Below are 27008 nucleotides of genomic sequence, written 5' to 3'. Positions count from 1 at the left end.
GGCCATTTTTGGGGCAGTAAGATCGAGCGAGGAGCCCAAGAGCGAGCGCGCAGCCCGAGAGCTCGAGCCGCCTCCGCCGCGAGACCCCCACCTCGGCCGCCGCCGCCTGCGCCGCGAGAGCCGCCACCGGCCTCCCAGAGAGCGAGCCCCGGCCGCCGCGACCTCCAGCCGCGCCAACCGCCGACCAACCGCCACCGAGGTGCCCGAGTGAGAGCAGAGGAGGCGGCATGAGCGAGGCGGGCGAGGCCACCACCACCACCTCCACCAGCACCACCCTCCCGCAGGCTCCGGCGGAGGCGGCCGCCGCGGCCCCCCAGGACCCCGCGCCCAAGAGCCCGGTGGGCAGCGGCGCGCCCCAGGCCGCGGCCCCGGCGCCCGCCGCCCTCGTCGCAGGAAACCCCGGTGGGGACGCGGCCCCCGCAGCCACGGGCACCGCGGCCCCCGCCTCTTCAGCCCCCGCCGGCAGTGAAGACGCGGAGAAAAAAGTTCTCGGTGAGTCAGGCCCCGGAGGGTGGGGACCGCTCCGAGTGGGGCGGGCGGCCGGGCACGTGCGGGCAGCGCCCGCCGCGTTTCCCACCGGGGGTGCCGGAGTGACAGCAGGGGGTCCCCAGCGCCCGGGGCCGCAGCCCGCCCGCCCTGTGGGGCTCCCGGGTGCGCGCGCGCCGCCCTGCGCTCCTCCCAGCCCGGTGCGCGCCCCTCCCGGTCCCGGGCCGGCGAGCTGGGGTCTTGACTTTTGTTACCTTAGGCGCAGGCACTGTGGCACCTTCCCGTGGTGGGGGGGCTACCTCGGTCCAAAGAGGAAAGGAGCGGCGGTCTGGGAGCGAGGAGGCAGGGCAGGGATGGCCGTGGATGGAGGGGAGGGACAGACACGTGGGACGGGCACCGTGGAGCCCTCGCTGGGGATCGGGGGTGAGGGGAGGATTTCCCCCGGGGGGGGGGCGGGGGAAGTGGGGGCCGGAGGACGGGCAGGGCAAGGTGGAAAGGCTTCTTGCTGAGAAGGCTCAGGTGTCTGTCCCTGACGCCCTTCCCACATGGGCACGGGAAAGACGCCATGCTTCTGTCGGCCACATGCCGGCGAAGGGGTGTTGCAATCCTCTCCGGGAAACTTGGGTCTCGGTCCCACGTCCTCCTCCCTCCCCGTGCCCACTGCTGCGCTCACCAATCGCTCACGCGTATTCTCCTTCCCGGACTGTGGGAACGCGCTCGGTGCAGCAGCTGAAAAAACTTGGTCGATAGCGTGGGTATGACGTTTGTTCAGAACACCCTTATCTTGGGACTTGTAACTTAGCAGAGCAGGTGGGAAGAGGTCTCGTTCAGGTTTGTGCGGGCAGAGCCTTCGAATGGTTTTCTGTGGTCCTTGTTGGCTTCGTCGTCTTGCTTCAGCGTTTTCAGCCCTTCTGGAACGCCCTGTGAGGCCTTAAGCGGGTTTATGAAGCAGGTGGGTGGTGAAGAAACCCTCCAAAGGGTGCGTGTCTATGTCAGTCGCTCTTTTAAACAGGAAGGTTAAGAGATGGTGTCGGATGCTTCAGAGACATTTCCAGTGTTTGGGGCGGGGCGGATTTGATCTGTCTGAGCCTTGCCTGCCCAATTTCGTGGGAAGAAAAGCGAATAATGTGAAGAGCGTGTAATACAACAGTTCCATGTTCCCTACCTTGAGAGGCCGGTTTCCTTGTTTTTTTTTTTTTTTTTTCCGGGGCTTTTTCTCAGTTGCTGGGGAGCGGCATGCTAACACTAACCTGTGTAGGTTAAGAGAGAAACTTGCCCTCCTCTCACTGACAGCCTGGAACCTGCTTGGAATTCTTTCTCTCTCCCTCTCTCTCTGCCCCTCCCCTGCGCGCACGCGCGCGCACGCGCGCGCGCGCTCTCAGAAAAAATAAATAATAGTAATTAAAAAAAAAACAAAACACAACTTGCTCTTATTTTGCTGGACTAAAGGGGTACTTCAGTCTAGTCAGTATTCTGATTATTGTTTCCAACAAATGTTTCTGGGAGCACTTCTGTGCAGAGTGAGACAGCCTCCCGCTTTCCAAAGCAGAGTTAAGATACACTCTTAACGGTAACTTATTTTGTGGACAGGAACTTTTGCAGGTTTTCCCTTGATCCTTGTACCCTTCTGGATCTCAACTGAACTGCTGGATTTTAAACTAAAGCAGGCATCTTGAAAGATGAAAGGAACAGAGAAATTAATTCTCTTAACCACCAACTGCTATTAAGCCTCTCCCGCATCCCAGGTGATGAGTCTGGAGGTCTTGTATCTTTCTGCTGTAACTCCCAACTCTTAAAATGAAGGATGGCCTTCTACATGACATTTCAACACTGGCTGTCCCTGCCCAGAGTGTCCTGCCATCTCCTTCCCTCTGCCAGGCAAACACAGGGGTGCCTAAAATGTGCCAGGCACAGTGCTGACTGAAATGGAATTTTGGTTTTGGAGTCTTCATTTGAGTTCCTACAAACAGTCCTTAGCCTCAGTGGATAGCCATAGGCCGGAGAAAGTGGTTTCCCCGGGTGGAAGAAAACTTTCCTCCTAATAAACATTATGGAAGCCATATGGTCTTCCTCTGTCCCCCCTTCCCCCTTGTGTATGTGACGTGAGGGTATGGTTTTAAAGCAAGAAGTGTGCATGAATGTGTTTGACCCTGTGAAATTGTTGGGAGTGTTGGTGGAATTAGGAAAATTTAAAAACCTGCACTGAGGAGTCAAAATAGCCTTCAGCCTGGTTTGAAGTTAGACTTGAAAACCATTTTTCATCTTTTTTTTGCTGTTCTGTTAGTATTGCCTTTCTAATCAAGATTATTCCTTTAAAAGAGTTCCTGTCTTTATATTGTCCTAGGTCATTAATTTTGGGGCAAATGACAGGAGGCACAAAAACTCTATCACTTGAAATAACTTAAAAGTGTGACATAAAAGCCTATGGTTTATCAAAAATGGGCTCCTCTGTGTACATTTAGATCTAAAACAATTTTTTTTTTCTTTCTTCCTTGACCTTCTAATTTCTAATTAAATGGTTTAAAACCGAACATTCCAAAGGTTCAGTCTCTTCGTTGGAAAGATCTTCCTCACTTGGAATTAGAGCTGGAGATTGCTCAGTCAGTGATGGGCTCTGAATGACTTTGGAGGCATAGATAGAGCTGGGGTTTTTTTTTTTTCCTTTTTTTTTTTTTTTTCTCTTTACAAAGGGAGCTAAAATACTTCCTTAAGCATATCAATATAGCGAAACCCAGAACTGGCTCTGTCCACAACAAAACGAGTCCTAATTACTAGTTTAGTCTTAAATTTGAAAACTGAATCCTCATTGTTTACCCTTGGAAGTTATAAAGTTTGTATGTCATAGAGAAGCAGCCCTAGTAACAGTTAATGCTGTTGCTTTCATTCCCTTCTAAGTGTTTTGTTTTGTTTTTTTTTTTTTTGTTAGGTACTGTATTGTCAGATTTCCTGTTTCATTGAGTCTTGATAATCGCTTTATGCATTTCCTGAATTTAGACATAGGCATTTCCTAGAGGTTCTGAATTTGACATCCACAAGTGATTCAAAGGAGTCTTCTCAAATCATACTCGACGGCTGACATAAATATGAATGTACAAAGTGCAAGTTCTAGGACCATCCTGTTCATTTAGATACCTTCTCTTCAATTCTGTTGAAGTCTGGCATGGTACAGAAAGGGCCCTACTCAGCGATGGAAAGCAGAGACATTCAAGTTAAAGAGGGAGATTTTGTAAAAGCAAAAACAAAACCCAAAACACCCAAAAAAAGGATGAGTTAGTTTGACTCTCCCCAGCTGCAGGGAGCAGGGTAAACAATGAAACAGAAGCCCAAATTCATCACTATGGTTTGGAAAGGCCTGTTACCTCCTGTCTTGGGGTGGTGAGTACAGAACGGGTTGAGACAGCATCAGTTCTATTATTACTCTTGACTCCTCTGATAGGCCCCCATCTGGCGGCTGGACAAGCTACTTTACGTCTTTGTAGATTAGCTAGTAACAGGGAGCTACTATTTCACTTACTAAAGTTTGCCTAATCTCAAAGTGCAAAAGTGATGTGTTAGGGTCATTGGTACTTGACCTTGTTCGTCTGTCTACATTCTCATTTCATTAGACCCTTCTTTGGCACCGGCAGAACTTTTCCATGCGAAAACTTTAATCGTAAAGAACGTTGTTTGTTTTTTCCGTGATGTCTTTCAATTTGAGTTATTGCAGAAATGTATAGACTTTCCGACCACTCCTTATGACTGTACTGAAACGTTTAACGAGGAAGAAAGCTGTAGGCTTCTGGAAAGCATTTTCCTATGGTGTCTTCCCTTGCTGCATTTTCTTTTCCTAATATATTTTAGAATTAAGCCTTTAATGGTTTCCTCGGGTATGTTTAGGCTTTATATAATGCTATCAAGACCTTAGCGATATGAGCTTTATCTCTTTGTAGGTCAGATACTAATTTATCTGCTTAATCTTATTTTAGCCACCAAAGTCCTTGGCACTGTTAAATGGTTCAACGTCAGAAATGGATATGGATTCATAAATCGGTACGTGCTTGTATCTCCGTACATGTTTTAAATGCATGCTTGCTTTGTGGCACCAGCAGTTTATAGATCCTTGACCAGACTTTTTAAATGGCTTATGTAAGTTTTTTTGTTCATTTTGTTTTCAGTTGATGGCTGGAGTATTAAGATTTGTAAGCACTGTGACCATTCTCCTTTCTAAGCTAGTGGTTATTAAATATTAATTAAAATACACTTCCAGAGTATGGATAAATGACATGTTTTTAAACATCCAGTCATTAAAAGAAAATTGAAGGTGAGGGAGATAAAAGAGACATGGGAAGGGCCTTAGGACGATTGAGACCCTATCTGTAATTTCACAGATGGAGAAATGGAGTCTTAGACTGGTTAAGCAACTTTCCCAGGGTCACACAACTAGTGAGTAATTGAGCTAGATCTGTAACCCAGGTCTGGCCCAAGTCCTGCGTAGAAAGTATAGTGTTTTCTTTAAACGACGGTAGCTTCTAACCCTATAGGAAGGAGAACGCAGCTGTGGACTGTTGGCAGTCTGGTGATGTTTTTACGTGATACAGTCATTCGCTTTGCCCCCCCCCCCCCTTTAAAGATTCCTTAATTTCTTCCTTATCTGATTTGGTGGGGGGGTGGGGTGAGTTAGGGCAGGGTGGTGGGGAGGGTGCTGTTTTAGGTTTCAGTGTAAGGAGAGCCTAGTTCACAGCTGTGCCCTGTCCTTTTACTGTCTTGCTTTGCTTTTTACTGGGAAGGAAATCTCGGGCTCTGATTACATTCCACGTGATTTAGGAGGCGATGAGAGGGAAGGGATGTTTCTCTGTAGATTCTGTACACTTGGATCTAAGCACTGTGGTAATATGGAGGAGTATGATGGGGATCTTGCAGGTTTGGAAGTTTTTACCAGGGACCGATTCTGGGCTTCTTTGTTAAGTTGAGGAGAAACAAAGATGTATGTTGCCTTTTTTGAGGTCTTGGGATCTAAACTCATAAAACATCTGTCCTTTTAAGTTTTTCCCCATATCTAGTACTTTCATTTGTGAACTTTTTGTCTTCCAACAGAAATGACACCAAAGAAGATGTGTTTGTACATCAGGTAAGAGGGATAATAAATGCTACATTTGCTGTGTGAAGAGACGGGTGTCTGTGATCTGCTCGTGTCCTTTTCCAAGATGAGGTCCTGTAAACCATCATTCCACTCTAAACGCTTTGCATGGTTTTATTCTGGCAAGAGAGCACACTTGCACATTTTAAGATCGGCAGATAAACTCTTCTGTCCCATCATTTTAGCCTTTTATTTTTGCAGTCGAGCGAAGTAATACTCAGACCAGTTGCTAATCTTTAAAGCCTTTGACTCCTTAGCAGAACTCTGTTCCCGTGTTACCATCTTATTTTCCTGATTTTGTGGTTCCCCTTCCGTGTTTGGCTGGAACTGATGTGGCTTTTGCCTGGGTGGGTGTTGGTTAAAGCTCTTCTCCCCGAGTGGCTCTGACTTGAAGTAAATAGCGCAGCAAAGCAGATGGTTAGGGTGTGTGTGGCCGGGACATGAGAAACTCCCCAATGCCCAGGATAATCCTCACTCCTGTAAAAATGAGGCATGGTTAGCACATGTCCGGGTCAAAAGGTCCACCTCCCTTTGGATTCGGAGATGTAGGAGATGGGTAAAATATGGGGACCATGGGCTTCTTGGCTACTGATGTCTTCGTCTTTCTTTACATTCCTGGCCTAGGATGCTCTTTATTTCATTCTGCAGCCTGGACTTGTTTTACAATACAGGTTAAAAGAAGAGATGCCTGCCCTCGTTGTTCTTTTTGTATATTTATTTAATTTCCAGCCAATTGTCTCAAGTCTGTGGGGAGCTTAGTGTGTAACAGGAAAATACAGAGTCAGGTACTAAGACCAGTGCCTACCTGCAGGGCTCTGTGAAGCAGCATCTGGTTTTCTTTGGTTTTGTTTCCTTCTGTTTTGGGTTGTGGGCGCATTGGGGTGGGAGTGGTGACTGGGGAGAGTACTATCTAAGATTAAGCTCTCTATTGTGGTTTCTGCTGTTTACGTTTCTGCTTGACTGGATGTATTTCAGTTGTGCCTAGATAATTTGAGATTTGTTGTTGTTGTTGTTGTTGAGACCCAGTGACCTTTAAAGTTAAAACAGACTGAAAGAAAGTGTTGCTTCTCATACCTAGAGGTTAATAGGTAGACCTTTGGGGTTAAGCAGTCTGTGTTTGACAGCTACATTATAGGGACCTCACAAGTTTGTGTCCTGGTGGCCAGCATCATTAGCCTGCGAGTCTATGACCTGATTCCAGCCCCCATGAGGTTGCGTGGTGAGTCACCTCCATGTGTTGAGGCCTGCCCCGTTGAACAGGAAAAAGGGAACGAGCCGGCAGGGAGGGGCTGTTTTTGGAATGGCTGAATGTGCTAACTGCGCGCCGATATCCTGCCCTGAGCCGCCTTTCTTCCTCCGTGGGTGAGGTCTCTGTGGCATTGGCTCCTTTTTTTCCCTCCTCCCTCCCACTCAGAGTAAGGGAAGGGCTGGATTACACATGCCTAATCGCTTTATAAAATAAGGTTGACCTAGTTCCATAGAAACTCAGAGCCCCTTTAACTATTTAGAGATACCAGCTAAAGAAATGGAAATTCTTTGCAGGAATTATTCTCCCCGCCACTGACCGAAAAGGGGAGGCCTTTTCATACGCCGATACTGAGGTGCAGGTGTTTCATGCAGCAGAGCATCTCCATTAAACTTTTAATGTATTATCACAGAATGTGTAGGGATGAGTGAGATACGAATGGTGTGATGGGGAAAGTATTGGATAAATATCATATGGATACAGTGCAGGGATATGGATTCTCCCTACCCACCCTGCCTACCCCCCCCCCCCCCCACAGGCTGTACCTTTATGTCTTCAGCAAAATCCCTTACCAGCTTCATTGTTTTCCTTCTCCATAAAATGGAGGAAGGGGGAGAAGAGGCCAGATTATGATTATCAGTAATGTTTCATTCCTGAGGTAATTTTGTGTGTTCCATCAGGTGTATTTATCCCCCCTGGCATTTTAAAATTCCTTTTCTCTAGTCTTCGTCATCCCTCCTCTCCTTCGCTCCTTTTAAAATTCTTTTTGAGATTCTCTTGTCTGTAGATAGTTTCTCCACCTAAAAAGAAAAATAAATAAAATAAAAAATATATGTGTGTTAAGCAGGACTTCATGAAGGCATCCCCCCTTTCCCCTCACCCATAGAGGTACAGTCTAAATCTTAGATGCCTAATAGCTTGAGGGAACTAATATTTCCAATTTCATGATCAGGCTGTAACGGAGGTGGGTACTAACTGCACATCCCATTGAATCCACCTACCAAGATGAATTTCAAAGGATACCACAAATTAAGAAAACGCGGAACATAGTTTTGCCGTGTTTTTGTTCTGTTTTGTTTTGTTTTTTATTACTGTTTTGAAGATCCAGGTGAGTGGAAGAGTAATTTCAAAAAGTAATAACGTATGCAGTAAACTTGCGAGATGAAATCTGTGGCCAATATTGACATACTCTTCATTTAGAATTTTCTGTTCTCTTGACAGACTGCCATCAAGAAGAACAACCCACGGAAGTACCTGCGCAGTGTAGGAGATGGAGAAACTGTAGAGTTTGATGTGGTTGAGGGGGAGAAGGTGAGATGATCGTGTCTGGGTATCGAAGTGTGCTAGCACACGGTTTTCTTGCATAGTGAGTGGTCTCTCAGCCCCTTATGAATCAACCTTATTTTGGATTTTTGACAGAAGTGACTTTTAAGTAGAAAATTTTTGATTACTGAATACCGCTATAAATGTTCTTTGATTGATTATAAAAGGAGGTTGTAATTTCTCACTTGATAAATGATGAAGAGCCCTATTTAGTTATAGAGGGAGAAGCTAATTTTTCACAAGTTAAAGGACGTATTTTATTTCGGTACCAAATGTATATTCCAGTGTAGATTAAAATTTTGTAGTATTTTTTTAATCCCTGCACCCAACATGGGGCTCCAACTCATGACCCTGAGATCAAGAGTCAGATGCTCCACAGACTGAGCCAGCCAGGTGCCCCATAACACTTATAATATTACAAGTAGATAAAAGTTGCTTTGGGGAAAAAGATATCTTTTTTTAAGTTTGTTTATTTATTTTGAAAGAGCACGAGTGGGGCGGGGTGGGGGGTGGGGGGAGAGACGGAGGGAATATCCCAAGCAGGCTCCACGATGAAAGTGCAGAAAGAGATCATGACCTGAGCCAAAATCAAGAGTCGGATGCTTAACCGACTGAGCCACCCCGGCTCCACATTTATTTAATGCAGAAACTTAAATGATTTCTTTACTAATGTGATCCCTCAGCTGTGTTGCAAACCGGGAGTTTCAAATCATCCACCAGCAAATGCTGACCTGTAATGATCTCTGTTATCCCATCCAACTCTTAAAATTTTGTATTGCCAGGTTAATTTCACCTTCATATGTTTTCAGAACTTGAGGTTTTACAGATAGATGTTGAATGTGAAATATATTCTTTTGAATCTCTTTTGTCTGATTTTTTTTTTTTTTTATGTTTTTGAAGCATTATTTTATCTCTTTGTCCGTAAGAGAATAAGAACGCTGAGTGTGTTTGAAGGATACTAAGACGGTCTAGAGCGGCACCACATTTGTGGAAACGATGTCTTACTCAATCCAGGACTCTTCTGTTGCTGCGGAGATGGGAGAAGTTTCCCTCTCAATAGCTCAGTGCTGGACAGAGCCACTCGAGCCCATGAAGAGCTGTTCTCTTAGTGCCTCTTAGAATAATCTAGGTTTCAGCGTTGTTCTAGGAAGATAACATCTCATTTTTTTCCCATGGAGAAATATTCTTCCTGGTCTAGCATTACTTCTTTCACAGTCGCATTACATTTACCGGTGTGTGTTCTTTAAAGAGGTACATACCGTTTTTGAAGTTAGCATAACCAAACAAGAAGGGAGAGTTTAGGTTGTGTGAGCAAAGAAACTACATTTATAATCAGGACACCAAGCACCTTGCTGATCTTATTAAGACTTGGGTGTGTATTTGAGATCACGGTAGGAATTGTGGGTACGTTCTGCCAGCTTTAACATTCTGACTGTCCCAGGCTGGTTTTTTATGGGGGGCAGGGGTGAAAGGGGTTAGTTGAGTTAGCTTCTTTTGATTTTGAGGCCGAGGCCGTCTGTGTTTGTCTTCTTTCTCAGGGTGCAGAAGCAGCCAATGTGACTGGACCGGATGGCGTTCCCGTGGAAGGGAGCCGTTACGCTGCTGATCGGCGCCGTTACCGACGAGGCTACTATGGCAGACGCCGTGGGCCTCCCCGTAATGTATGTTGTCTCAGTGCCCGAAAGAGTTCTCACGTGTAAAATGAAGTATACATACCTGCAGCAGATAAATGTATCTCCTCCCGGAGGCACAGAATGATTTGGTTTGGGAAGGGAAATTTGTAGTGCCCAGAATTCATCCACAGCCACGGGTCTCTTTGGAAACTTGCCATTCAGAAGTTGTACGTATTTGGCTGCAAGTAACAGACAACTATCTTTTAAGAGGGAGGGCTTAATTAAGATAGGCTGTGCCAGGGTCGTCAAAAGGGCTTTCTCTTTATTTGGCTCTTTTATCTGGCCAGAACCTGGTCATGTGGCATTCACTGGCAAAGGGGAACGGGATTTCCATGATTGGCCCAAAGCGGTTCATCTCTTGGCACCAGCACTGTTGACCTCTAAGAAAAGAAGTGTTTGGTTGGCAAGGAGAATGGGGGATAGCTCAGGAATAGGCAAAAAACCCAGCACTGACCGCAGAAGTATTAATTTACCTCAATTAAGTAGCTGGTTTATTCAGCGTAGCATTTTCCCATTATTTTAAAGTAAAGAAGCAGTAAGTGATACGCCAGATGTTTAGTTCTCTAGATTGGTAACAATCCAGGCGAAAGGGTTTTCAACCGGGTCTGTCTGGAGCTTACTTAGAAGGCTCAGTTTGAAGCACGCTCAGGGCACCCAAAAAGAATCCCATTCATTTGTGGTCATGAGGAGCCTGTTAAATTTGAGTCATTTTTTGAGGTTTCTAGAATTAGTACTTGGGATTGGCACTTACAGAATAAGACTCGAGATGCTTTGTGAGCCCTAGACTGTGACTTTGCGTATCATCTGAGGAAACCTTTTGAAAAACGTCACCAGAAAAGAAAGTCTGCAAAATGAGAATGATTATTATGCTTTGATAGATTTATATCTTTCCACTTACTTTAATGCTTTCCCTCTTCATTCTGTCATCTTCACACCCTGCCTAAGTTGATTTTTTTTAATGTTTATTTACTTTTGAGAGATAGAGAGAGTGCGCACACATGCAAATGAGTCGGGGAGGGGCAGAGAGAGAGGGAGACAGAAATCCCAAGCAGGCTCCATCCTGTCAGGGAAGAACCTTACCCCGGGGCTCGATCTCATGAATTGTGAGATCATGATGTGAGCTGAAATCAAGAGTCAGGATGTTTAACCGACTGAGCCACCCAGGCGCCCCCCCCCCCCCCCCCCCCCCCGCCGCCCTCCAGATTGGTTTTTTATCAGCTACCTGATGACCTCTTATTTTTCTTTCTGTATTTTTCTTTTTTTTTTTCTTTTTTTCTTTTACTGCTATTTTATTTTTATTCTTTTTAAGTTTCTATTTTGATTTCCGTTAGTTAACACAGGTGTTACATTAACATGTTTCAGGTGTATCATCTAGTAATCCAACAGATGCATACATCACCCTGTGCTCATTGTGACAAGTGCCCTCCTTCATCCCCATCACCTATTTCACCCATCTTCCCATCCCCTCATCTAGTTTTGTATTTTTCATACCTGTGTTTTGCTTATCTTACTGATTTTTTTTTTTTAAGTTTATTTTTGAGAGAGCACACACATGCATGGGGACGGGGCAGAGGGAGAGAAAATCTTAGGCAGGCTCCACACTCAGTGAAGAGTCCAACGTGAGGAGTCCAAGGTGGGGCTGGATCCCACGACCCTGGGATCATGACCTGAACGGAGTTGAACGCTTAACCGATGAGCCATCTAGGTGCCCCCCTTATCCTGTTTGATTGTTTTTTGTTTTTTTTTTAACATTTATTTATTTTTGAGACAGAGAGAGCATGAACAGGGAGGGTCAGAGAAAGAGGGAGACACAGAATCCGAAACAGGCTCCAGGCTCCGAGCTGTCAGCACAGAGCCTGACGCGGGGCTCGAACCCACAGACTGCGAGATCGTGACCTGAGCCGAAGTCGGACGCTTAACCGACTGAGCCACCCAGGCGCCCCTCCTGTTTGATTGTTAATTAATAAAAACCTGTGCCGGAGGTGGCGAGTAGGAATGAGCTACTGTAGCATTTATTATATAGCATGTTAACTTTTCCAAGTTCATCAGATTCACAGAACTCTGGTTGTGATGGCAGTCGACCCTTGAATAACACGTGTTTGAATTGTGTGGGTCCACTGGCAGCAGGTGTTTTTTGGTAAATACAGTACATGAATATAATAAATGTATTTTCCTTATGATTGTCTGAATAACATTGTCTTTTCTGTGGCTTAGTTTGCTGTAAGAATACAGTGTATCATACACATAACATACCAAATAGGTGTTAATTGACTGTATGTTGTCAGTAGGCTTCCAGGAAACAGCAGGCTTTTAGTTGTTAGGTTTTGGGGGAGTTCGAACACATGGGTTTTTGACAGCGTTGGTGCCCCTAACCTTCTCGTTGTTCAAGGGGCAACTGGATTTTGATTATTACGTGAATTCAGAAGTAAAAGTAGTAGAAAAACGTTAGCAGTTTTTCCTTAAAGACTTTCCTCCTCAGCTGGAAATTGCAAAGTCCTGCGTGTGAAAGATACTTAGAAAGAAAACTTTCAAAATTCTGAAAGTACGTGTAAATGAAGGTGTTTTTTGTTTTTTTTTTTTTGTTTGTTTGTTTTTTTTTATTGGGATGTCCTGACATCCTGACAGCTTATTGACTATCTCTCAAGAGCATGTTTGGCAAGGGTGGTGCCATTATTCCTATTTGGAAAGATACTTAATGAAAGATTTGGCTGTATAAAACTCAAAAAGGTATAGAATAGCCTAAAAAGAAGAATAATGCAGTCTCACACTTACTATTTTGGTGTATGATTTCTATGCTAATGTTTATTTTTTACTTTTTTATGCTAATATGTGTTACGTAGTTGTAGATTGTAGCTGGTACAGGTTTTATGAAGTATACAATGGCTGTATTTTTCTGAAATTACTGGAGGCGATAGCTGAAACTTTCACCTTTTGGGAATTTAGTTGCCCGTGTGGCTGATTCTGGAGTGTTCTAAATCTTAAATACCCTCACCCCCAAAAGAAATGGGTCATTATTTTATTAGTTTTTAATTTATTCATTTTTGAAAACTATAATTACTTCCCTTGACTGCCTTTTGTATTCGCATATCTATATCCTTTAGTGTAAGATTTGAAATAAATTCTTTGAGGGATGTTTGGCTATTTATGTTTTTATATAAAATATTAGTATGTGATATATAGTAGCTTAAATATAGGAAAAAATGTGGGGTTGGTAGTTTCCTTTGTTAATAAGGCCTATATTTTGAAACTGCCTGTATCTATTACTTACCACTATAAAAGTGCCATTAAAACTTTATTCCAAAGCCTATAAAAGAAAATCATGCTGTAAGTCGGTGGTTCTCAAACTTACTGGTTTTTGGACCCATTTATATGTTTAATTATTATCGATGATCTCAGAGGTTTTATGTGTGTTTATATCTGTTAGCATTTAGAGCAGACATTTAAAAGATATCTCGGGCGCCTGGGTGGCTCAGTCGGTTAAGCGGCCGACCTCCGCTCAGGTCATGATCTCGTGGTCCGTGAGTTCGAGCCCCGTGTTGGGCTCTGTGCTGACAGCTCAGAGCCTGGTGCCTGTTTCAGATTCTGTGTCTCCCCTCTCTCTGACCCTCCCCTGTTCATGCTCTGTCTCTCTCTGTCTCAAAAATAAATAAACGTTAAAAAAAAATTTTTAAAGATATTTAATTGATTGTAAATAAGCTCATTACACATAAATATAAATAACATTTTTAATGAAAACTAGGCTTTTATTTTTATTTATTTTTTGATATTTTTAACGTTTATTTCTGAGAGAAAGAGAGCAGGGGAGGGGCAGAGAGAGGGACAGAGGATCCCAAGCAGCACAGCCCAATGCAGGGCTCAAACCCACGGATCGTGAGATCGTGACCTGTGGCTCAAGTCAGACACTTAACCGACGGAGCCACCTAGGCGCCCCTGAAAACTAGGTTTTTAAATTGAGTGAGAAGAGTGGTGTTGCTTCATATTTTTGCAGATCTCTACTAGGTTTAATAGAAGCCAGCTGGGCTTTCGTATCTCCTGCATTCAGTCAGCTAAGAGGCTCTGTGTCCCTGTCGCTGTTTGGAGCCTCCATATACCCATGAGAGAATAAGAGTGGAAAGGGCACATAGTATCCTTGCACCATTATGAGAATCGTTTGAACTGGGTACCCGCCCCCTGCCTCAGAAAGGTTTTTGGAGACCCCAGCCACACTTTGAGAACGGCTCTAGGAAGGTGGGACTCTTAGGACAAAACTGTTAACACCACACAATGTTTTTTTTCTTGCTTTGCCCTGACTCTGCCCCATTGGATGGCAGATGTTGGGAGACACACATTAGCGGGAGCTATTAAACTGTTAACAACCTTGTACATGTTTTCTTTGGTTGTTCAACTGATGATTCACCAATTCTTTTTTTGAGAGAGAGAGAGTGAGAGCATGCGTGGGGGAGAGGAACAGAGGGAGAGAGAGACCAGAGGGGGAGGGAGGAAGGGAGGGAGAACGTGAGGCAGGCTCCACACTCAGCACAGAGACTTACGTGGGGCTCAATCTCAGGACTCTGGGATCGTGACCTGAGCCAAAGTCAGGAGCAGGGCGCTCAACCGAGCCACCCAGACACCCTCCCCAGCCCCACCGTTATTCACCAATTCTAATGAGATGACTCGTCAATTCATTATAGATTGATTGCTTTTGCTTTTCTGCTTCTTAATATTTTATCTGCCCAGATCTACTTTAATCTTAATGTAGTTTATCCCAGGTAATCACACGATAACCTGGGTTAAATGCATTTTGTCCGTATAATAGAGGGGATTATTCCCTTTGGGGGAGATTTTGTTTTTCCTTTGGTGATATTCATCCTGAGCAGTATTCTTTGGTTCTGTCCTTGCTGAAACTTCTTCTGAATCTCTGTTTCTTTGCTTGCTAGTACGCTGGGGAGGAGGAGGAGGAAGGGAGCGGCAGCAGTGAAGGATTTGACCCCCCTGCCACTGACGGGCAGTTCTCTGGGGCCCGGAGTCAGCTGCGCCGCCCCCAGTATCGCCCTCAGTACCGGAGGCGGTTCCCGCCTTACCACGTGGGACAGACCTTTGACCGTCGCTCACGGGTCTTTCCCCATCCCAACAGAATGCAGGTAAAATTGCACCTGGGACTTTTCTTCAGCCGTCCTCACCCCTCCGTCCTTCCTCTTCCTCCTCCTCCTCCTCCAACACCAGCCGCCGGAAATCAGACCTTGCTTGTGGCTTCCTGATGCTCCAAAAGCTGTGAGGCGAGGCCTTTAGTCTGCTCTTTCGGAGCAGCCATTCTAGTGACGTTTTCAAAAGCACAACCACAGGAGCCATGCCCGTAATTGGGCACCCTGGGGAACACGGGACAGTTTAAAGTAGAGAGACAGGTGGTTGTGCGTTTTAAGACTTTGAACTCTGAAGTCAGCAGACTTGGATTTGAATCTTGTCTCTGCCAACTTGAGTCTGTGAGCTTTTGCAAAAACTGAGTTAATTCTCATCCATTGAACGGGCACAATAACGTGCCTCTTCCATGGGGTCATGGTGATTAAATCAAAGGCGAAGATATTTAGCTCGGTGTCTTAGGATAGAGGAAATCTAGAGTTTTTAGTTTGCATGAGATGGTGTTAGTAAGAAAAGCTGTTGTAGATGGGGATTGTTGATGAGTTATTACTCTCCTTTTTTGCTGAAAAATACTGACAGAGCTATTGTGAACCTGACCTATAATCGATAAACATTGTAACAACTCTGCAGTTCCCCAAGAAACTTGGAAAACTTGGCATAGGACTGGATTTTTTGTTACCACTAGCTATAACTTTTTCCTCTTAGTGTCCTTGGTTTTTGTTTTCTGTTTTTCCACGAAGTGTTTTGACTGAACATTATGTTCAGTCTGTTCTTTGCTACCCATCTCTTATCCCATCATGCATGACTATGTTCTTTCTACATTGCTTCTTGTTATTTCTCTTCTACTCTTTAACAGCTGTCCCTGACGAATGTGCTAAAAATAACGAGTAGACTTGCATATATGGAGAGACTGGGTACATGGGGCATAGTAGGTTTCTTTAGGGCAGCACTCTGGGCTTCTAGGAAATGAGAACAGGAAGAGTCAGGGAGATTGTAATACACATTTATTTTTAGGGCATTAGTAGTACTTTCCTGAAATAATCTTTCTTAGTATTTTGCACATCCACACGTATCTTTTTTTGAGAACACGATTCTTTTCTATGTGGTTTAAAATAAAGTATATTTTACCTTAGGAATTGAAGGTTCAGAGCAAAGGGATTCTTCAGTGCTATGTAGAACATCGTTTGCAGAAGCGGGTTGAAAACTAGTTTTGAAAAACATGTGCTTATTCTGATAATCACATGGAGTTGTTTTAACTTGAGCTGACTATCTTACCCATTCCATATATGAAATAAAAGCTGTCCTTAGATTCCTTCAGTATTTTTAGAATCTTTCTAATACATCCCATGCTTGGATGTTCAGACACTAAAGAAGTCTGCTTAAGGCAATCAAGAGCATCAAATGAAAATCCCTAAAACTCTCTTCCATAATAGCTAGGCTAATGGTTTAAAAGTATAGTGAGATCTCTAGGATGTTAAATATTGAGGTCAAATAGAAAAGTCTTTGGAAACATTTTTTACTGTATAAAAACCGAAACTGACACAACAGGGGAAAAAAAAATGATAATATACAGACCAATAGAATTTCCCTTCTGTACAAAGGACATGATATAGCATGATACATCAGTGACCACACGACTTCTGGTTTTTCAAAGATAATACCCATCTAGCTTAATTTGAATTTAATTTCCGCTTGGAAATTAAGTCGAATCGGTTACTGAACTAATAGCAACATTTTGCCGTCTCCGAGAAAAGAACTGTATGATAGAGAAAAGGGAGCATGAATTATTTGGCACTGACGAAGTGGCAGACGTTTGAAATCCGTTCTCGTTCAGTCTTCCCCGTAGCTTTATGAAATTGGCAGTGGTTTCCGTATTTTTGTTGGTGTTGTCACAAATGAAGAGATTTGCCTATTCTAAAAAATGGGCAACTTGTACCTAAGGTCCTGCGGCAGAAAGTTGTAGAACTGGATTCAAACTCAGCCTCTGCTAATGCTCTTCCCGTTCCACGGTTCTAGTAAACTCTAGCCCTTCACACATGCTAATTGCTTTTCCTGTCTGCTTTTTGTGGATCAAGGTTCCTGAGGAAGCAGCAGCTTGGCCTGTTCAGAGAACTAAAGGGAGGCTCCTGTGGTGACAGTGTGGGCGAGGCCGAGGGGGGTAGGACATGAGATTAGGGCGATGTCTTAGAGCAGATAGAGCATCTCTGGTAGACTGATTAAGGACTGCTGACCTACTCCAAATGTGATGAGAAGCCAGTGAAGGGATCTCAACAGGGAAGACACATATTTAGGATCCCATCGGACTATTTATGGAAGCTAGACCACAGGAGGCAGCAGTGGACGTGGGAGAGACCGGCTGCTATAATCCCTTGTGCGGAGATGGTCCTGCCGTGGATGAGAGTACTAGCAGTGGGGCTGTGCTCAGTGGTCACATTCTGGCAATATTTTAAACCTAGACGTGACGGCATCTGATGATGGAGTGAATGTGTGGTGTGAGGTGTAAAAGATACCCCTGTGGTTTTTGATTTAAGTAAATACGGGAAAACAATAAAGATTGGGTTTAGGGGAAAGGTGAAAACCATCTGGAGATCTTCCCTCCCCCTCTGCCCCCCCACCCCCCCTCCCCCCACGTTAAATTTTACCTCCGAGTGGAGATGTGAAGTAAGTAGGCAGAAAAATAAAACGCAGCCAAGAGGGAATATGCGGCTCGGGTTAGGAAGGTGTAATTTTAGATAAGGTGGCTACGAAGTCTTTGGGCTCATGTTTGAGAAGAGACCTACATGAAGCGAGGGAGCGAGTCTTTTAGGTCCTGGGAGAAGTCACGAATGGCCGAGGGAAGGGCAGGGACAGAGGCCGAAGGGAGCCTGAGGAGGGCAGACGGGACCAGGTGCGAGTTTGAAAGGTCTGGCGCAGGATGGGATGAACTCCAAAGTGGGTGTAGGTGGAACACTGATCCTAGGACTGAGTCCTGGGCACACCAGCTTCCTCCAAGATGAGGAAGATGAAGAGTGTGGGATGATGAGAAGGAGCAGATAGGGAGAACGTATTTCCAGAAGGAGATGCCGTGTCAAATACTGAGGAGGAGAGGAGGGAGTTAGACTGCGAGTGGATTCCTGTTGTTGGTAACTTGGGAGTTAGTGGTCCGGTAAGGGCAAAAGTCTGATTAGCATGAGTTCAAGAGAGGGAGAAGAGGTCTCCTATTCTCCTTTGAGGAGGTTTCTGTGGTGGTTAGTTAGTGGTGGTGGTTTTCCTTTCGTCTGTCTGTAAAGGAACTCAAATGGGGCAGTAGCTGGGAGGAGGCTATGGGGTCAGAGCAGGGTTTTTGTTTTCGTTTGATTTTGAGATGCAGTGAGTTCTCTCCTGGCCTCCCAAGCCCTCTCTTCACCAACAACTTTGTGAAAGCCATTATAGGTGGACAGATCAAGTATGCTCTACGTGCACACACATATACCCACGTTTATATATGTGGAACTCATGCTGTGTGTGTACATATATGTATTTGTATACGTGTGTTCCTTATTTCTGTCTCCAGAAATGGCCTGAAATCAGTGACTCCTTAATAACATTGAGCATACCTGTCCTCCAGTGTTTTGTTTCTAAATACCATTCTCCAATAAAAAGAAGCTCTCTTGGAGAAGTGGCTGATTTCAGAGCTGGGCCAGAGAAAGTACAATATGAGCCCGGAACATCTTGTTGTGCCAAAACGCAAGAAAGTACTCAAAGAATGTTGGAGACATGTCAGAGGGACAGGAGCCAGTTTGAAAGGGTTCCCATTGGCCAGTAATGATAGTAACAGATTATAACTCATTGAATAAAATAGAAAACCATGAGTCTATGCAGATATAAATACATAAACGGATATATTGAGAACTTGATGAGGAATGAAACATTTACACACTTTGAACGTACTGCTCCAAATCCTCACTAATTACAAAGAGGAGAAGAGTAAACGTACAGCAGAGTAGGCTTGCCAGATACTACCTTAACCACTTCTGAACTTGAACGTTGTCAGTAACGGCACAAATTGAAACCATCTGCCGCCCAACGCGAAGGGTGCGGTGTGACTTTTATGGCTTCCCTGCCAGATACACAGGAGCTAAATCATGAGGAAACACCAAACAACCCCCAAACTGAAGGATAGCGTATAAAATAACTGGCCTCTAATTTTTAACAGCGTCAAGGTCACGAAAGCCAAGGGAATGTCGAAGAACTGTTTCAGGCAAAGAGCTAAATTCAAGGCATGGTTCTGAATGGGTCTTGGCCATCAGGGACATTACTGGGACAACTGGTGATACTTGAACCGGGCCTGAGGATTAGATCTTGTACTTCCAACTGTTTTGTAAGTTTGTGATTATATTGTAAGAATTGCAGAAGATGGGTGCCCTTTCAGCATGTTTATGCGCCTGGATGGAAATGATGGAGTAGAGAAGGGGGGAAAAGAATACAGTGAAGGGGAGGAGGGATAGAGAGTTTAAGTGTTCTAGGAGGTGAGAGAGGGGTTGGCTTTGGATATGAGCATAGACCACTTACCCAGGGTTAGGAGAGACAAGAAAATGACACCCAACACGTAGGTGGGCAGATTTGAGAGTGAAAGAATGTGGAAATCCTTTGCCGATGGCTTTTCTTTTCCTGGTGTAACATGGAGAAGTAAAGGATGTTAGTGTTGAGAAAAAAAGGTTAAGATGTGGCTGTGTTATAAAGAATTTTGGAGATGTCTGGTGGGTTTTCTTGTTTGTTTTTAGTTGTTTTTTTCCTTTGGAAGTTCCACAGTAAATAAATTTTGTACTCCCAGTTTGAAAGAAGTTTATCATCAAGGAAGTATGATTTTATTTTTTAAAAGACTATAATTGAATGCAAAGAGATGGAAGGAAGCAGTCAGAAGCGAAGGTGTTAAGAGGTGTGGGAAAACGTTTAAATGTAGAAACCATTAATGGTCGAAGGGATACCCTGTTCATAGAATTAGTGGATCTGAGTTTGAAAGGGGAAGAGATTCTCATTGCTCAAATGTAGCATATCATTCTCTTTCTTTCTTTTTTTTTATTTAAAAAAAATTTTTTTTTTTTTTAACGTTTATTTATTTTTGAGACAGAGAGAGACAGAGCACGAACAGGAGAGGGTCAGAGAGAGAGGGAGACACAGAATCCAAAGCAGGCTCCAGGCTCTGAGCTGTCATCACAGAGCGCGACGCAGGGCTCGAACCCACGAACCATGAGACCATGACCTGAGCCGAGGTCGGACCCCCAGCCGACTGAGCCACCTAGGTGCCCCCCCCCCCTTTTTTTAATGTTGTATTTATTTTTGAGACAGAGAGACAGAGCATGAGCAGGGGAGGGGCAGAGAGAGAGAGCGAGACACAGAATCCGAAGCAGCTCCAGGCTCTGAGACGTCAGCACAGAGCCTGATGCGGGGCTCGAACCCACAAACTGCGAGATCATGACCTGAGCCGAAGTCAGACGCTTAACTGACTGAGCCACCCAGGGGCCCCTCATTCTCTTTTCTTTTATAATAATGGGTCCTTTTTTCTTTTTTTTCATGGTAAGAGATGAATGAAACATTTCAAAGTGTTTAAATTAGTATTATCAAATAAGACTAAGAGCTCTGTGACACACAAAATACTGTTGTAGTAGAAGTAAGTTTTTCTTTCCTATCATTCACAAAGATCTAAATCATTGAACAGTTCACTGTTAAAGTTGAGGGTTCTCAGCTTTATTATGAAGCATTTTACTTTTTACTTAAAAAAAAAATCTGATGGGGCACCTGGATGGTTCAGTCGTCTAAGTGTCCGACTTTGGCTCAGGTCATGGTCTCGTGGTTCGTGGGTTTGAGCCCTGCGTCGGGCTCTGCGCTGACAGCTCAGAGCCTGGAGCCTGCTTCGGATTCTGTGCCTCCCTCATCCTCTGCCCCTCCCCCACTCACGCTCTGTCTCTCTCAAAAATAAGGAAACATTAAAAAAAATTTAAAAAAAAATCTGAATGCAACTGTGTGCTCTGTGTCTCTTCTGTCTGGTCGTATGACATTGACTTTTGGCTCTGACTGCCTTCTTGTAGGCTGGTGAAATTGGAGAGATGAAGGAGGGAGTCCCAGAGGGAACACAACTTCAGGGACCTGTTCATCGAAACCCAACTTACCGCCCAAGGTACCGGAGGTATGTGACATTGCTCCCTAACAGCCAGTTGAAGGACTTGAGAGAGACAGCATAATGGATGAGACTGTTGGGGGCCTGTTGTATGGATCTATTATTGGAAGATCCATTGGAAGAAGTGGCTGCTTCGACTGGAGGTCTAAGGATTAGAGGGACTCTGCAGTGTGTTTTCCAACGGCCATGGGACATGTCCCCCCTATTTAACAAAATATTTTGGTATTCTTGTGCAAAACCATTGGTTTGTATGGGTTCGCTGTGATATGGTATATAGATGAATATTAATTTTTTTGTTCTATTGAATGAAACAAACAGAAAATCAATTGATGGGTCGTTGTTCAGTGGCCGTGCCAGAGAAAGGAGGAAGTGAGTGCCAGCCAGCGTGTGGGGTACTGAATAGTCCCATCACCAAGGCAGTCTGGGGGTTAAGTCAGGCTACAGATCAAATTGTGTGTATGTTCCCACCTTGAAGTTAGTAGCTGTGTCTCCTTTGGGAGGTTCCTGGACTCTTAAGACTTACTTACCAGGTCTATAAAAATGGACATTAAGGAATATTTTACAGTTTTTAAAAGTATTAACGAATCTAAGCTAACGGTACCTGGTATATATATAGTAAGCCCTCAGTAAATATTAGATACTGTTACTACACCACCAATGGTATTCATATTAGTGAAGGAGTGGGTTTTTGTGCTTCATGCCTTGAGAAAACTGAATTGAGCTCGACTCCCTCGGAACCTTTTAAAGCTCTTTGTATCATAAGCCTTCCTGTTCCTTTTCCCGGTCCTTGATGTAAGTGAAGAAAGTAGACCTTCACTCCTGATCGATATTTATACCGCCTGGAGGTTTGGCAACATGGGTTTATTGAAAGGAGAATATATTATTTTGGGAAAGGGTTTGTGCCAGGCTGTGTCCTTTTCCTCACAGGATTCATTCCAGTTGTAGACATAATGACTCTTAACGATTAAATACTAAGAACTTCCAAGATACGAGGTTTCACAGAAGTGCCTTAACAAAAACAGAAAGGAGACAGTGGTTCCATCCCGGTCGATCCCTGGCTGTGTGATCTTGGGAAAGTTACACTTGACTTTTTTCGACCTGTAAAAAGCAGCGTTTCTCTACGGTCCATCCAAATACTTAACCTCTCAACACCTCTTGATTTTTCTCACTAGAAATCCAATGCACAGAATTAGCATTGAAATTAAATGTTTAACCCAAAAACATACCAGCACAGACTCTGGCACGAAGTAATGTTAGAGTTCCTTCCGTGTTTAATCCCTCCAGGCTCCACTAAACTCAGTTCATGGAGGGCAGGTACCAGGAGCCACTCTTCTTTTATAATTTTACTATCTGTGCCTGTCAAGTGCCTGGCAGGACCATGATATGTGTCCAGAGTGTGTTTATTCACTACAAATAGGTATTCAGATGAAGAGGGAAAATGGTGGAAAAATAGGCTTTTTTCCACAAAATCTCTGCTCCATTTGCTGCAGTAGCCTGTGTATAATTCTTTTTCTTTTGTTTGTTTAATGTTTATTTTTGAAAGAAAAAGTGTGCGCGGGGGAGGGGCAGAGAGAGAGGGAGACACAGAATCCGAAGCAGGCTCCAGGCTCTGAGCCGTCAGCACAGAACCTGACATGGGGCTCGAACCCACGAACCGTGAGATCATGACCTGAGCCAAAATAGGGAGGCTTAACCGACTGAGCCACCCAGGCGCCCCAAGCCTGTGTATTCTAGCAATAAATACCGATCACTTGACTTCTTAACCTTCAAAAGTAAAGATTATTCTTGCGGCCCCCTGTCCTGTTGCACTGTTCTCTTTTCTTTTGCATTCTCTGCTCTAGAGGCCCTCCTCGCCCCCGACCTGCCCCAGCTGTTGGAGAGGCTGAAGATAAAGAGAACCAACAAGCGGCCAATGGTTCAAACCAGCCATCTGTTCGCCGTGGATACCGGCGCCCATACAACTACAGGCGTCGCCCCCGTCCTCCTAATGCTCCTTCACAAGATGGCAAAGAGGTAAATCCAACCAGCCGGAAGGGGATGTTGCCACATCATCCTTAATCACGTCAAACTTTATTTAGTATTCCATCCTAAGTGTGGTTTGATAACCTGCCAACTGGCAATCATATAACATTTTATGTTATCATTATATTACATATGTATTTATATTTACAAATCATATAACTGTCTACTATTTATATATTGAGGTAATATGTATGTAGCATTTATAGGTGTTCTATTATATAATCTGTATATGAAGGATAATATAATATTTTTAATATTTTAGTTAAGATCTATGCATCTATATATTATGGAGAAAGAATGCCCTGTACATAATATAAACAAACATTTGAGTTCAACTAGTTATCATTCTCTGAAAGGATTATACATACTAATGGAGATTCAGAATTAAAATGTTGAAGGCTCTCCGAACGTAGGACAGCATTTACAGAGAGGAAGCTCTCTCTAAGCAAGTATTAAAAGCAATTGTGTATCAGAGACTTTGTTGCGGAGAGTGGTGGTGTTTAGTTGCCATTTATTGGCCGTTCTTCTCTGATACTAAATTTTGACTCCCACTTAAGAATAGTTACTTTTGCAGAGTGATTTATCTTCGTAAGCAGGAAGATCCCAACTTTTGAGACCTTTTAGTCTTGAACTTTCCATTGTCATCCGGGTCAATTAATTTCCGGACTGTGGTTTTGTTTCGTGTCTTACTTAGACCAAGGCAGGCGAAGCGCCATCTGAGAACCCCGCTCCAGCCACCGAGCAGAGCAGTGCCGAGTAACACCAGGCTCCCCAGGCACCTTCACCATCAGCAGGTAAGAGCTCGGGCAGCCCGGGCCTTGAGTTGATTTTTTTTTTTTTTTTAATGTTTATTCATTTTTGAGAGAGAGAATCCGCATGAGCGAGAGAAGGGGAGAGAAAGAGGCAGACACAGAATCCAAAGCAGGCTCCGGGCTCTGAGCTGTCGGCACAGAGCCTGGCACGGGCCTCGAACTCACGAGCCATGAGATCATGACCTGAGCTTAATGACGTGAGTCGGACGCTTAACCCACTGAGTCACCCAGGCGCCCCTGATATTTTAAGTATTGTTGATTTCAGTCTGAGCCAGTTCTGTGGTTCATCTGGATCAGCCGTCATCTCCTTTAGGACTCCGGAGAAAGAGCAGTTTTAGTGGTTAAATATGGGATTTGACCTTACTTTGCTAGGTTTTGGGGGGCATAAGCATTTGACAGTTATTGATGGTCATTTTTTTTCTCTATAGACATAATTTTTAATATTAATATCTCTTAACTTTTGAAAGTTTTACTTTTGTGACACCTAGTGGCCAGTTTGAACAGGAGACTGATCTACAGAATAAACTAGAGTATTTTTTTCCTTCCCTTCTCCCTTTGATAACTAACATAATTGATTTTGAGGCCGTGCAGTATAATGAGCGAGAGCCAAGAGGTTTATGTACTCAGTGTGGGAGCCACGACTCATTTGCTGGGTGATACTGAGCAGTTTGTTTATTCTCTGCCCCAGCAATGTCTGCTGCTGGTAAAACAGGGATACCAACTAGACTTACTCACCAAGTGTTGTTGCAAAGATTTAGTGAGATAACATGTGTAAGGTGCTTAATCAGAGCGTGGTGAAGCATAACCTCCCCGTAAAGGTTAGCTTGTCTTTATTGATGTTTCCTGCGTTTCTGTTTTCTTGGTAAAGATCTTGGAAACTTTCAGTATAGAGGTAGAAATAGAACTAGACTGACCCAATTGTAGAGCCACTCCTAAAGGAATTTATAAGCCATAGTTGTTTTCTTTCTGGGTTTTTCACCTACTAACTCCTGGGGCTTAAATTTTTGAATATTTTTTGGTTGTTGTCCTTTGCATTAAATAAAAAAATACGCTTTTAGTTAAAAGAGGCTGTAAAACTCACAGCCTTCCATCAGGTAGACATTTGCTGTGCTGGGAATATTCAGTTTTATCTCTAGGTTGTGTGGACAGTATCATAGAAATAAACTCCCTATTTAAATTTGCTTGCATTAACTGACTTAGAATTATGTATCAGTCATTTGGCTATAACCTTCTACTTAGTAACGTTATTTCTGGGTATTGTTTCTAAGGTAATAATCCAAAGTACAGGGCAACAAATATTTGTATTATTTATAACTTGTCTAACGTTGGGAAGTGGCTCAGTGTTGGGTTTGTTCACGTTAGGAGATATTGTGCAACCACCAAAATAATTATGAAGAATTATGGATGCCTTAGTACCATTTATTTGAAAAGGCGTCCTGATGGTAATTTTCTTTTATATAATTTTAAAAGAAATGTTGGAGAGAGAGAGAGTGCACATGAGCAGGGGAGGGGTGGAGAGAGAGGGTGAGAGAGAGAGAGAATCCCAAGCAGGCTCTGCGCTGTTAGCCTGATTCGGGGCTCAGTCTCATGAAACTGTGACATCATGACCTGAGCCGGAGTCAAGAGTCAGATGCCTAACCAATTGAGCCCCTCAGACACCCGCTTTCATATAATTCTATAAAATTTTTACTATGTACTGAATGTTCAGGTTTACACAAATGTTGTATTAAATGTGTAGGGTTACAGATCTGTAGATGCGAGAATGGATTATGTGTAGACCTTCTGAAATACTGTCTCCTGAATTACACGAAAAGCATACTTTTTGCCTTTTTATTCTTAAGCTCTTGGTCATTTTGTCACTCTGAGTTTGGTTTCATATTTTTTCCAGGTGACCTAAGGAAATTAATGACCATTCGAAAAAGAAAGCACAGAGCAGACCGTGACCTTACCAACACCAAAGAGACATGCAAGCAATAACGTGGAAGAGTCATGACCAAGATGTGGACATTAGAACGTTTACTATTCTTTATGAAACAGACAACTATGAAAGGAAAATGTCAGCCAAGTTTCCTAGCCAGCTGAGATCCGGGAATGCCTGCACACAAGACGAGAGAGCAACCTCCCCAGTTTCAGCAACCACTAGGTTTATATTTTTTTTCCTGGTTTTTACTGTTTTGGTAATATAAATTGAAAGAAGAAATATTAATACCACATGGGGAGAACCCCAACCAAAGAAATCTGAAATATATAGTAAATGCTTTTTTTCCCCTTTTTTGTTCATTTTGGATGCTGGTGCTAAACTTCCAAGTGTCATGATTTAAAAAGAAATTTTATGCCCTTCTTATTTATTTCTAGGATGAGGGGAGGATAACCTTTTTGCTTTCTTACGTGACTTGCTAAAAATGTGCAGTATGGAGTTCCTCAAAAATAAAATTTTTACCCTTGAAAGGAAATGATGTATAATTGGAGTACGTTTTCCTGTCTTGGCATATGTTTTGTCTTCCCCCTGTTATGCTCAGAATTCATGATCCCCAAAGACCACTAGGGAGCCGAATCTGATGCAAAAGCAAAAGAGCCTTTATTCGAGCTAGCTTGAGCTCAATCCCCTACCTGCACCGACGCAGCGGTGAGATCCTGGGGAGAGAGAGCGAGTTTCAAAAGCACAAAGGTTTTATTGGGGCCTAGGGGCACTTGGTGAGGTAACAGCTGTGGCCTCAGCCGATTGGCTGGGGAAGGGTCGGAGTCCTGTTACGCAGGTCGACCGGTGTGTTTTGATCAGGAAGTTTTGAACGTGTTTTGATCAGGAAGTTTTGAACGGGTGAGCGGGAGGTTACTCAAGGGGAGGAGGCGTGGTCTAGGTGAAGAACACAGAACAAGATGGAGTGGGCCGGCATAGGCCCGCCCTTTCACCCCCGACTTGACTCATGTAATAGTAAACTCCGCCAAATGGAAAGGTGCGTTAGTGCCATTTGGTAAATGTAGGCAAATGAGCTTGAGATCGTGAGATTCCTCCTCGAATGTACAGCCGGGAATGAACAAGTTCACGTTGGGGTTTGGCAGTAGGCGTGCTTTGTTTGGT

General features: G+C 43.9%; 1 protein-coding gene across 2 annotated transcripts; it reads left to right on the top strand.

Moving 5' to 3' along the window:
- YBX3 (Y-box binding protein 3) lies at positions 1–26382 on the top strand. 2 transcript variants are annotated; one of them, XM_023256777.2, is made up of 10 exons: positions 1–492; positions 4452–4515; positions 5560–5593; positions 8070–8159; positions 9710–9832; positions 14761–14964; positions 21007–21104; positions 22937–23108; positions 23812–23911; positions 25818–26382. In XM_023256777.2, exons 1-9 carry the CDS (start codon positions 228–230, stop codon positions 23875–23877), a joined length of 1116 nt encoding a protein of 371 aa, XP_023112545.1. In that variant the 5' UTR covers positions 1–227; the 3' UTR covers positions 23878–23911; positions 25818–26382. The 2 variants fall into 2 exon arrangements, with proteins under 2 accessions (XP_023112545.1, XP_023112546.1); XM_023256778.2 differs by lacking the exon at positions 14761–14964 and having other exon boundaries at positions 4–492.
- The last annotated feature ends 626 nt before the right edge of the window (positions 26383–27008 follow it).

Source organism: Felis catus, chromosome B4, assembly GCF_018350175.1.
Source record: "Felis catus isolate Fca126 chromosome B4, F.catus_Fca126_mat1.0, whole genome shotgun sequence".
NCBI classification, from domain to species: Eukaryota; Metazoa; Chordata; class Mammalia; order Carnivora; family Felidae; genus Felis; species Felis catus.
Note: the sequence above shows the minus strand (reverse complement) of the source record. Positions and strands in the feature narration are given on the sequence as shown.

What these genes read in the sequence shown, in the direction of transcription:
- YBX3 (XM_023256777.2), top strand. Translation starts at nt 228, where the DNA reads ATGAGCGAGGCGGGCGAGGCCACCACCACCACCTCCACCAGCACCACC. An exon ending in AAGATGTGTTTGTACATCAG is followed by an intron (nt 5,594 to 8,069) that starts GTAAGAGGGATA and finishes TTCTCTTGACAG; the next exon opens with ACTGCCATCAAGAAGAACAA. An exon ending in TACCGCCCAAGGTACCGGAG is followed by an intron (nt 21,105 to 22,936) that starts GTATGTGACATT and finishes TCTCTGCTCTAG; the next exon opens with AGGCCCTCCTCGCCCCCGAC.